Here is a 13618-nt window from a genome sequence, read left to right on the forward strand (position 1 = left end):
AAATAGTATTTACCATCTGATATTTGGTAAAATTCACAACTTTAGTTTAGAATTTTCTTCATTAAGGGTAAATCAGATTTATACGGTTTTGAAATTTAAAATTCAATAACGTGGCACCGTAGGTCGTTCGATCAATTTTGAAAATGTGTGGAGACCTTTTCCACGGTTGATAAATACTTGAATATATGTATTTGGTATGGTATAATAATATTGGTTTGAGGGTCAGTTAGCCAAATGACCGGTTTGTCGAGGTTATTGACCCTGGTATATCAGGGTGTTTATAGTAGGAAGGCATTGGCGAGACGTCCCCAGATAGAAACTTTATTGATCCTTCTTTTAAGACGTTTCGGACCGGCCGTTAGGTCCTTCATCAGTCGTAATCCTGTCTTGTATTGGACAGTTTCCCTACATCTTCATCATTGGATATAAGTTGGAGTTGTGTCCGAAATTCAGCAGAATATCTATATGTTTAATATTGGACTCCAATTATTTGAACAAATTCTTTGCTGATGAAGAATTCTTGTTGTTCTGGAATTCTTGTTTTGTGTTTATTATTTGGCTAAGTTCATTGACAGATTGCCTGTTTAAACATTGCAGTGAACCTACTAACTTCTTGTTGCATCCAGTATATGTGTGTACATATGTGCACACGTTATTTCATTGCCATTTCTTTTTTTAACCTATAGGTGTTATGTAATTTCACTGGACTTATATTAGAGTGTTCAGTTCACCTTAAATGTACTTACTACCCGATGATCGGGTGTTGTTGAGAACTCAGCTGTTGCTTATAACATGAACTTAAAATGGCAGTGTGATTTTTCCAGTTAGATATCAACTTACCGGAGAATTGCGACGTAATTACGAGAATCGAAATGTCTTTACGATTCTCGTAATTACGAGATTCAAAAAGTCGTAATTACGAGAATCGAAAAGTCGTAATTACGAGAATTGAAAAGTCGTAATTACGAGAAAAAAGGCGTAATTACGAGAATCGAAAAGTCGTAATTACGAGAATTGAAAACTCGTAATTACGAGAAAAAAGTCGTAATTACGAGAAAAAAGTCGTAATTACGAGAATCGAAAAGTCGTAATTACGAGAATTGAAAACTCGTAATTACGAGAAAAAAGTCGTAATTACGAGAAAAAAGTCGTAATTACGAGAATTGAAATCTCGTAATTACGAGATTTTAAATTTTATTTTTTTCCTTACAACTTGGCACTAATACGCTTCCGTAGAAGTGGGTTGGTTGGTTTGTGTATAAAAATATATGCTTACATGATTGCAATGTCTTAGAAACACTGAAGAGGGTTGGTTGGTTTGTACATAAAAATATATGCTAACAGGATTGCACTGTATTAGAAACACTGGAGTGGGTTGGTTGGTTTGTATATAAACTGAGATGCTTACAGAATTGCACTGTCTTAGAAACACTGGAGAGGGTTGGTTGGTTTGTATATAAAAATATATGCTTACAGGATTGCACTGTCTTAGAAACACTGAAGAGGGTTGGTTGCTTTGTATATAAAAATAGATGCTTACAGGATACCCAAAGTAATACACTAAGAATTACAGAAACACTATATGATGCCACAGCTCATAATAACTGGAAAGCCCCTGGATGCAAAACGTATCTTGTAAATGATGAGGCCAATAGGAAATCTACAAATCTTCAAAGCAAGTAATGTTGTACTGAACAGTACATAAAGATGATACTGAATTGCAGGACACATGTCAAACTATTCATAATTAAGCAGATCTTTCTATGCATTAATTGGGCAATCATTATGAGTGTGGACAAGTATATTTGTAGGTCTTAATCACATCTGTGGTATCCTTGCAAACCGTGCCACCACTCTAGCTTATGCCTGATATACAATATACCGAATTGTATGATATACTACATCCACAGATAAGCTAATTTCATTCCATTTAGAAAAAGTGCTTATTAATCTTTTAATAACAGTTAAGTTTTTGAATGCCCGTGAAAGACCATTTTAATTACCTGTGAACTTCTATTACCATCATAATAATGACAACCATATAAGCAAAGAACCAACTAACCAAACCCACCAACCAATGAGCTACCCATTTCTGCTTGTGAAATATCAGTGTGTTTTTTTTGTATTTATAAGATTTTTTATTGGAGTAAAAAAAAGTTATTTATAGCAGGTTTTTACAGTATCTGGATAAAACACAAAATGATTTCTTTACAGAAATTCAAACTTAGTTTTCTATTCCCATATATCAGTGTTACCTAATTTGGAAATGGTGAAAATAGCAAAACTAGATTGATATCACTTTAACATAAAAGTATTGTATTATTTTATACATAAATATTAATCATTTATATCTAAGTATTCTTTATTCTATATACAAACATTCGCTACTGTATAAGAAAGTTTTATAAAAAGCAATTTTATTTGCTACACAGTATATGATTATCATCAATACAACAATATGTAAATACATGTCATTATCATTGAAAGTAATTAGTCACAAATTTGTTTACAGTATTAAACATTAGTCTATGTGTGTTCATTGCTTAATGAATGACAATAATGCAGAAATTGTAAATGTATATTGTTGTTGCCAAGATATTGTACAACTAGGAGACTTTTACAACAAAAAACAGGTGGCCATTTGCCTTAATTTCACAGGTTTTAATACAAAAACTAAATTATGTGCATATGTCTCTCATAACTTGTAAAAATTTCAGCTTAAAGTATGTACAATGTGGATGGCCAACTGGATCACTGCAGTTGGAAAGACTGGGGCAGGCGGACGGACACACACAAGCCATTCCTCTTCACAGGAGAAAGTAATTTAAAAATAGAGGTTAAAAAACTGTAGTTTCAATTTGACATTATTCTATTCAATACCGATACTAAGATTATGATAACACTGTAATAAAATACACAAAGTCACTTGACTTTATAGTGTTACAGACATACAAGCAAGCAGTCACAATTTTATCAACTGAACCTGTTAAAAAACTGGGGATGTCAGATGTATCATAATGAGATAGTTTAAATATCAAATCTGTTTGTCGGTTTCCTTAATGGAAAGCAGCATTATGAAATACCATCTATGGTTGTCATAAACAGACATGTGTATATGACAGGAGTAAAGCTATCTGAAGTGTCCATGATCATTAGCCCTATGTTATTGCAGTATTGATAAATCTTCACAACACATTCCCAGTGGTACTCTTTTCACTGCCTTTGAAATTTTGCCGCAGGAATTCTCTGGATCTAATATCAGCCTGAAATATCAATGGATAAAAAAAAATTACTCATTGGGATGTGAAGATCAGATATACCTTCCCCTGAAAACCATCAATTATTTAAAATGCATGTCATAAGGCATATACAATTACACTGTCATCCATAGCAAGCTCCGTTATAAGACTTAGAGCAAAATGTGATTTAGGTAGTCTATCTAATGCTTCTGAAACTAGTCTGATCTGTAGAGATCTGCAAGAAATAACATATTGGAACAGCATGATTGTAATATAAATAGTGTCAATGCAGCATTGATATATTCAAAATGGGATATACAGGAGCAAGGCAAATAACATGTAACCGTTGCTTATTTTTGATGATTGTCAAAAATTAATTAAACTGATTAATATGGCAAAATATAAACAAATTCAGTATGGCATAATCAAATTTCATGGGCATGCAATTCAATAAGGGAGTGTCCTGGTAACAGACCATGTTCATTTTATATGCAAGGCTGCACTTAACTTGTCAAGAATAATTCAGTTCCTTTTCACATTTCAACTTTTGCTCGGAAATAGAACTAATGAGGCAAAGAATTGTCAGTTTTGTCAAATAACTTGCCAAGTACTACATGTAGAAGGAATACCTTAAAGTTTGTTATATTGAAACAAAATCTGTCACATTTTCATTACAATGCATGAGTGGATAAACATAAAGAATAAGCCTTCAATGAAGATATTGTCTCCAACTTGTGTGTTTTATGGCAAAGTTCTAGTGCAAATTTGAATGGTGTCTCTAGATAAAAAACTTCATACTTTATTCACAATTTGCTATTTGACCTTGAATATGGAAGTCAAAGTTAAAGGTTAAAAGTATAAAAAGAAAGCTTACTTTTTGGATATATAGACATTTCAATGCAGTCTTTGTGTATTCAACTTCTTAAGTTATCATAGAAAGAAAGATTTTGGTCATTTCTCTTTGAAAATGTTTGTCAAGGTCAAAAGTCATGGTCTCATTAGAAAGCTAATCATTGATAATGTGAAGGATGACACTTGAATGGCGTCTGCATGCATCAAACCTTTCGAGATAGCAGGCAAAATATGCTTTTTTATCACTAATATGGTTGCCATTTTGCTATACATGTACAGGTCAAGTCTCACATGGTCAATCAAAAAGCTATGAAGACAGCCCAAGTTTTAAAAGAAAGCTCATATTTGATAACATGGGTGCATGCACTTGAATGGCAGCATGGCATATTACACATCCAAAGTTATTATACATATTGTGAAATTTAACAACAAATATGACTGCCATTCGGCCATATTTGATTCAGTTGCAAAGCAAAGTGACATGCAAATGTCTCACATGTTACCCTTGCACTAGGTTTGGTTGAAATTGGTTGGTGCTTTCCAGAGATGTGAGGGTGACTGCATAGATGCACAGATGAACACATGCATGGAACCCAGTGTAATAGCCCCCCGAGGCCTCTGGGTGGTAATAAAATAAAATATGACACAATTTTTAATACTTAGGCCTAATAAAAAAAATTATGTGGTTCTGATTACATTCAATTTTAGAATAGGTGGGTAGGTAGATTTTTTTATTTTATTTTATTATATTTTTTTTCATGTGTGAGTGTCTAGTTCAGGTTTTCCATTTTCGTGATTTTATCATTTTTTTCTCGAATACATAAAAAAAAGTTTAGGAGCAGTAAAAAACTAGGTGGGGTTGGATAACTGGAAGCAAACAATTATTTTTCAAGGCCTTAGAGATGTTGTCTAAATGTATCCAGTGAGAATAGGTTTCAGTTCTGTTAGGACTGTCGTAATCTTTGTTGCATATTATAGCCAACAAGAAAACCAGGTATTTCCATTTCATGATTTTATCTCTCCAAATGCATTAATGTTCATTTCAAATGCATGACTAACCATAACATTTAAATGCAAGTACATGTAAGAGTTAGGTTCTTTGGTATTTAAAATCAGTAAGGGGGAGCAGATGTGATTGCCTATGGACGATATACGAATAGAACAGCTGATGACCATGGATTAGACTTAGAGGTGTTTTACATCTAATACTTTGTTTCCTTAGCTTTGATTATGTCTCATTATACATATCAAGATTATAATAAGTACATGAACACCAGTGGATTTGTATCAGTACGTATCATCATTGTCGTCATAAAAAGTACACTGAACACCGCTATATCACAATATTAGTATACTTAACACCTCCGTATTAGTGTACTTAATATTATATAAAAAGTACATTGAACACCTTTATCTAAAGCCATAAAAAGTACATTGAACAGCTCTATCTAGACCTATAAAAAGTACATTTATATAAATATACACAATTAAATTGTTGGAAAAAGTATCTGAACACCTGTGCATTTTGTTAAATATACATAATATGTTAGAAAAAGTACCTGAACACCTGTGCATTTTGTTTAAATATACATATATGTTAGAAAAAGTACCTGAACACCTGTGCATTTTGTTTAAATATACATATATGTTAGAAAAAGTACCTGAACACCTGTGTATTTTGTTTAAATATACATATTAAATATGTTAGAAAAAGTACCTGAACACCTGTGCATTTTGTTAAATATACATAATATGTTAGAAAAAGTACCTGAACACCTGTGTATTTTGTTTAAATATACATATATGTTAGAAAAAGTACCTGAACACCTGTGTATTTTGTTTAAATATACATATTAAATATGTTAGAAAAAGTACCTGAACACCTGTGTATTTTGTTTAAATATACATATACATTGTATGTTAGAAAAAGTACCTGAACACCTGTGCATTTTGTTTAAATATACATGTTAGCACCAGATTTAAACTGAATGCCTTCCATAAGGGTAAAGTCTTCAGACTTTTGTTACTACACACAATAATTGTTGGAATGCACCAGAACATATGCAATTAGTTATGTTTGAAGTACGTACCAAATTTAATTGAAGAGTGCATTTTTAAGATATAACCTAATTATTGAAATTGCAAATGACTCATTACAAGCTTTAAATCACCAAGCATTTCAGAACATGTGTGATTAGTTATATTAAGCACATTCCCCACTTGTTTGTAAACTATGTTACCACGTATACACCACTAACTTAATCTCTAGTTTGTTACACTTCATCTATATGTACATAGCTGCATTCCCTTCAATCTGTTTTCGCCAATAATGGTGGTCTGTATTAACCAATATTGCATTAAATCAACTGAATTGCATGGCAAAGTGTGTCTTGCTAAATTCACCTTAATACATCACATACAAAACAATCTAATGATGTAGCAGTGCATTACATAAATCGAGTTAGTATATCCCTGTAACCAAAATGAACTAAATTTACCATTATATTATACCAGTATATTGATGGCGCAAATCAAGAGATCTGATTGGTCTAGACATCGAATTAGCACGTCTAAAATGAGTGATAATGCACAGTTGGCACACATCCAAATTTTGATGTTCACTGTTCATCTACGAACATTGTAGTCCGTGCAGGGATGGGGGTGCAAATGAAACCAGAAATTGTTGCGTCTTATCTTGTTTCCGATATTTTCAATATACTGGTATAATATAATAGTGATAAACCACCCCTGGGAATGGTATACCACTCGGTTTTGACCAGTGAACTCAATATATGCACTCGCTATCGCTCATGCATATATTGAGTTCACTGGTCAAAACCGAGTGGTATACCATCCCCAGGGGGTGTTTTATTGCGTAATTATCTTATAAAACACTGCAATGACACAATATTCTATGATAATGAAACACAATGCATTACATCACAACAACACTGTTTGAACATCATTTTACATTCAGTTTTCAATAGCATTTCAAGTTTTGGTAATGTATGTACCAAATAAAATGATTCTTGCATTTCTTCACTAAACTTCTTTCAACACTATAACTTGACAAGTAACCTCTACTGAAATGACATCAATATCAGCAATAGAGTAACTCTATGTGGTGATAAATTATGCTTAGGTCATACAGTTAGTACATACATGTACACTAACAGATGTTTTATGTGATATTTTGCACTATTTGTCATTCATTTTCATAAAATGAACACAACATTCCAGGCACAAGAGATACATATTTCTATATTTATATGTAGTAGCTAAGCATGACTTGCACTTTCAGACTCCCTATGAGAAAAAACTACAACAGAGTGTAGTGCAGTGGGCTGTCTAGTTTAACCTGTCTTTATGTACATACCATGTGAAAACAAACTACAACAGGGTGTAGTGCAGTGGGCTGTCTAGTTTAACCTGTCTGTATGTACATACCCTGTGAAAACAAACTACAACAGAGTGTAGTGCAGTGGGCTGTCTAGTTTAACCTGTCTTTATGTACATACCATGTTGATAGCATAATGTACCTTTGCCATCTAACTGTCACTTTGTATTTCCTGTTGGTGTCTATGCTTTTAACCACCTTGTGAACATAGATATGACATTTTGAGATAAGAGTCATTTAACTCCCACTTACAGTACCCTCTCCTGGGAATTCACCACTTTAGACGTAGCAGTGTAGAAAACTTACTTCCATGTTTGTGCACTATTGCTATGATTATAATATGAATATGTAGAAATAGCCAGAGGGGATACTGTATTCAGAATGGACATCATGAGAAAAGGCCAAGTAAATATTTAATGTGATAGAACATAAAGTTCTCTCGATTAGTATGCTGTATAGAGTGTATAGTGAATATTGCTACCTGTAATTAAATCTAAGTTTTGTACATCTATTATATCATACATTAGTTCATATCAAAATGGACAACAATTTAAAATGTACATATCTACCAATCTACAATTATGACTGTTTCTTCACATGTGTTTGTTTAAGTCAAAAGCTTCAATTTGTTTGCATTTCTTAGTGCTGATTTCAAATTTGCTGAACTTATGGCATTCTCTTTGTAGGGAGAAAGACAGTCAGGGTATATAAGAAGCTTTAATTCATCGATTTTAGTCAAAATGGCTAATCTTTTTTGAATATGTAACATTCATAAATACAATGCCTACTTCACTATGCATGAAAATTAAGCACCAATTGCTCTGTTTCCTAGGAAGGTTACTCATCAAAATTATGACAATGTTCAATCCATCATTGTATATACTACAGGGATGTCATTGGTTTGACAAGTAATTGCAATGCTAATAAAGTTACCAACTGACACAAATTACTTACAACTGTTCACTCAAAAGCCTTCAATCTTATCTCTATATAATTATGCAGTCTTTCATTCAGTAAACAATAAAGGTGCTTGTGATTAGGTCATTAAAAGAAGACGCCACTTTTTAATTTCATTACTAACTACAATATGAATTGTCAACAGTGATATAACAAAAACCTATCTTTGGCTGGACATGTCATAACATTTTCATGATCAAACGGTTAAAATTACCAAAGATGAATGTTTCAGGAATTTGTTTTAATCACAGGCAATAGGAATTGTCAGTTTTGTATGCTAAATTGGTGAGCTAATTAAATTTTGGTGCAATACAAAGTTAAATCCATTAATTTAGACTGAACTTTTGCACAGATGAGCTTTCATCACACTTTTGTAGTGTTTATACAATTGTAATTTTAACTACTGACAGTTTCTCACATTCCCCATGTGGGATCCAGAATATACATTATTTATTATTATTATTATAATTATAAAAACCGTAATCCAATATGTAATATTAATGTACATTACATATCAATTTAACTGACTTAAACTAATGTATGAAGTATGAAATGTTTAGTTATTACATATCCTATGTTCATATACACTTATTGCACCTAATTACACATTCATATGCACTACATCTCATTTGACATACTTTGTATAATTCTACTGGTAGTAGTAAGGTATAATTACTCAATGGAAATATTATGTTAATCCATAGACATTTAACTATAAGTTGATTAATTATAAGAATACCATATTCATATAATATATATGACATAAGTTATAAGCAGTTTACAATACATTTTTTAAAAGGGGGAAATGGAAAAAAGAGACATGATATATTGATGCAAAATGATTTAAAGAACATTTTTGAAAGGAAAAAAAGAAGAAAAAATTGCACAATTCATAGACAGATAGATGTAAAGCAATTTACAACACATTTCATAAGGCTATCAAGTTGTTACAGTCATTTTATCCATTACATGCTTATTCCTCGAAATATATAATTTCATTTGGCTTAACCATCAGGGCAATTCACTTTACTCTTTTTTTATACACAGCAACAGCACATAATTGATAGGATAAAAAATGACATTATAAAAAATTAATGTGCCAAGGATTTCTAGCTAAAATTATTACTAAATCATTGGTATACTGAGATGCTCAAATTGCCTTAGTGATGATTACACTGCTCAATATGCCATTCCTTTATGCTCACACTACAATACATATATCACATATGACAAGCAATTAGGCAACAATTGCATACATACTTGTGGAAAGACAGACGGGTCAGGGCAGACAGCATTTTTCAAAATTGTAATATACAGTTTCTCCTTACCTAATGAACTAGACAGAATTAATACTACAATCAGTCTGAGATGTTTGTATGTCATAAAATAAGGGAAGTTGAATGACCACTTGACGTTCATACGTTTGTGAGAGATATGTTCTGATAGAAATTTGACCAGTATCCCAGCTGCACAAGTGATAATTGAATGATCCTCATGTACTCTAAATTCCCAAATGATCTTGATTATTGAATGGGAGAGTTACTGGGTGCATCTCCTACAAAATAATTACCAAATTTGCGCAATTATGCATGTGAATTACTCTTAGACTAGCGCACAACCTTCCAACACTTAAGACATTCTGTTTTTTCTTTCACATAATTGAAACTGACACATTGGTATTCAATAAGGTTTTACGACTATATAACTATATTAATGATTACATGCAGGGTTCAGCCAAAGAATGTAAATCAGTTCTGGTGTCAATAAAATGATCGTTTGAAGGTAATCCTACAGTCAGATTATTACAAAGTAATGAATACACAAATAATGGGAAAAAAGCATGTTCATTCTGTATAATATAGGCAGGAATGTGATGTTGTCTACTGCTTAATGTACAGTGTGCTACTTAGAATTGTTTCAAAAGAGGGCTTAGACCAGCCATACATGCCATAGTTGCTGGTGAGAGATCAGTAACACTCCATAGTTGCTGGTGAAAGATCAGTAGCACTCCATAGTTGCTGGTGAGAGAGCTGAGGAAGGGACTATCGGGCTTACTGACGCATTTATTTCCTTGTTGAGGAAAAACACTGGTGGGATTTTTACAGTATTGGACACTTATCCTTCTGTTACACAACTCTTGTGATGCAAGTATATGAGAAAAATTGGGGTAAAATTAGATATTGTGACCAGGATGTTCAAATCTGATAGCATGGGGATTAGGGTTAAGCCCTGAGATTAGGGGTACACACATAATAAAGTCACCACACATCATTTTCCACAGTAATAATCCAAATAGCTGCTTTCAATGACAATGTGACCGCAGTGGTGACTGAACCATCTGGTTTAATTTAATTTGATAAATCTAAGAAACTAGAGGTTAATGTGCAAATGTCCCCTGTAGTATGTCACCTTTGTGATAGATTTGAAATGAATATAACCTATGCATAGTTGAGATATGGCTGTACTTTGTCACACAGAAAGATGCATGGACAGATGGAAAAACACAAGAGAAGATGTCCTTCTATAAATGTGTGATATCTGGAGTAACAAGTGATTTACAGACAATGGCAATCTGATTAAAATCCGATGTAGATGTCGGCTGAATGTTCATTGCTATTTTACCTTCATTATTTTGCCTGAAATGACCTTCATGGTACATGTTTACATTTTTATCCTGATCGCCTCCTCTACATCTGAAGTGGCGCCCATACCATCGAATTTCTGCTCAGTGAGCCAGGCAGCCAATCAGGTTGCAATGGTACACTTTCATGATAATGTACTTTAATGTGAAAACGACTCTTCCACATGAGTTTTAATGTATCAAAGTTCACTTCAAATAGGGCATGGAGAGTTCAACAAATTTTGAAGCAACATTTCTTTGGTACTTCGCCTTTTAATATGCTTATCTGATATAATAGAATTGTTGACTTTCAGGCCTTTTTGTGACCCTGGACTAGTATGTTTCATTTTTGAACAAATTTACATCAGATTGTAAGCATGCTTTCCAACTGTTCTGTTTCTAATTGCCACATCACCTCTTCCAAGAACAGAGATATACATTTTATTGGCTTCAAAAGTGAGCGATGATATTGAAGAGATTTCAAATTCTGATTCAGAGTGAATAGTTTCTTTGCATGCCTCCAGGAATGTACGTGACACAGAGGTTATGAAAGTGACAAATTAGACAATAACCATAGGCAATTCCATCATGTGTATGTTTATCATTAAATATATGCTGAATTAGAAAATGCTTTGATAACATATAACAAAAAGACGTTTAGTTTTGTATCATCTCAGTCATAAAAATTAGCTATCTTACTCTTGAATAATAAGTTTGCGCTTAAACGTATTAAGTTGAATCAAATTTGTAAAATATGTCTACAAATCTCATAGTATCAAGTTTGTCAACAAAGGTGTTTTTACATGCCTCAATATAAAGAAGTAGTTACAAGTAATTATTAACTTCATACCTAGATGATTGAGAACATTCATAGACATGTCTCAATAATCCCAACCATTCATGATTTCTGTGTAACCAAGTAATCTTACCATCGATTCAGATGGAAACATATGGGGTACTTGCCGGGCAGGTAATGTTTATATTGCTCAATCAATCCATCAATCAAATTTCTATAGGGCCAATCTCCAGAGCAATGTTCTGTTTAGTAGTGCTGACTGGCTAAAGCACACCATAGGTTTTGGTGAACAAATAAGTCTTCTTGAGGCTTGGCGAATGTCAAGTGGCAAAGAGTTCAATAATTTAGGGGCGACATATGAGAATGAACACCCTCAATAGGAGATTTGTCTGTAATTTGTTGTTTTAAGCAAATTCTTGCTTCTAGAACGTAGATTGTACAGTGCGACTCAGTGTGCATGGCTGGAGAAGATCACAAATGTACTCTGGAGTTACAAGGCAAAGTAGCATTGTCTACTTCTTCAAATATTGGCAATCTAACCAAATAAAAATGCTACTAATAATGTAATCAATCAATCAATCAATCAATCAATCAATCAATAAACTTGTTTAAAGAGGGTAGTCCAGTTGGCAGAGGCCAATCTTCCCTGGGGCCATCTAAACAAAATGGTATGCAGACAGGATAAAAATATGAATTGCACATAATAAATAGCAGGAGTGTTTAAAATGTTGTCATAAAATATTGGTGACCGCCACGTGTGAAGGAAGACAGCAATGTACTATTTCTCACTTTGAGTGGTGTATACAAATATTTTACACCACAAAACATAAAAATTCAATTCTAGGTCAAGGTACTAACAAGTCGTTGTTTTTACTTGACCTTATAGTTCTGTACAGCTGTGAATATACTTAAAACAAGAGTCAAAATACTTAGGACAGAGGCTGTTAAGGCACTTAAAGGTAAAAAACAGACTTTTAAAAGATACCCTTTAAGATTGGTAACACATTTATAGATTTGAATACATTAGCTGTGGGTGAATCTCTGTCAGCATCAGAAATGTATCTTATGGCTCATTTCTGTAGTCTGTGTAATTTTCAATGAAGGCTATACCTGCCCCAGATAAATATATTTCATACCACATAATTGTATGGCATGTAACACAATATTATAAAGCTCCAAAATGGGCATTTTCAGCTTTGGATCAGAAAGTCATTGGCTTTCCTTACATCAGGCAGATTACCATTTAATCCTCCAACACAAATGCCCATATTTGGTCAGAATAAGAAAATAATTTACCCATCATGCAGGAAGCCAGATATCAGAAGCCACAATATACTGTCTATGGAAATATCTCAGTTACTACATGACACCAAAAAAAACAAAAGATTTGAGAAACATTGGCACAATAGGATCATTATGAGATGCAATTAAGTTGAACAGCAATTCTCTTCATGCACACTGAGGTTCATTAATCAATAAAAGTAAGCCATGTCCAAATGTAATACTTCACATACTAGTTGTCTCTTTTAGAGTTGACTCATGGTATTTACTCTTGATTTGTTACACACAAAGAATGGAGTTGGCCCTAAATTTAGGTCATTTAGAATATTGCATTGATAAAATCTTAAGTTGTGGCTTTCAGCAACAACGGACTGTATACAATGAGTTATCAACCTTCTAGCTTTCAATATTGAATCATCATAATTGTCAAGTGTCCACTAATCTACATTTCTAGTTTGTTCAATTTAATTCACTTC

General features: G+C 33.1%; 1 protein-coding gene across 1 annotated transcript in view; it reads right to left on the minus strand.

The window, feature by feature from the left end:
- Nucleotides 1-3003: 3003 nt before the first annotated feature.
- Nucleotides 3004-13618, minus strand: part of LOC144435771 (endonuclease V-like) — a 40697-nt gene continuing 30082 nt past the window's right edge. Inside the window, exon 8 of the mRNA XM_078124390.1 lies at nt 3004-3263. Coding sequence (XP_077980516.1) covers nt 3186-3263 — 78 coding nt within the window. The 3' untranslated portion in view covers nt 3004-3185. The remainder of the gene's footprint in view (nt 3264-13618) is intronic.

This window comes from Glandiceps talaboti, chromosome 5 (assembly GCF_964340395.1).
Source record: "Glandiceps talaboti chromosome 5, keGlaTala1.1, whole genome shotgun sequence".
Taxonomy (NCBI): Eukaryota; Metazoa; Hemichordata; class Enteropneusta; family Spengelidae; genus Glandiceps; species Glandiceps talaboti.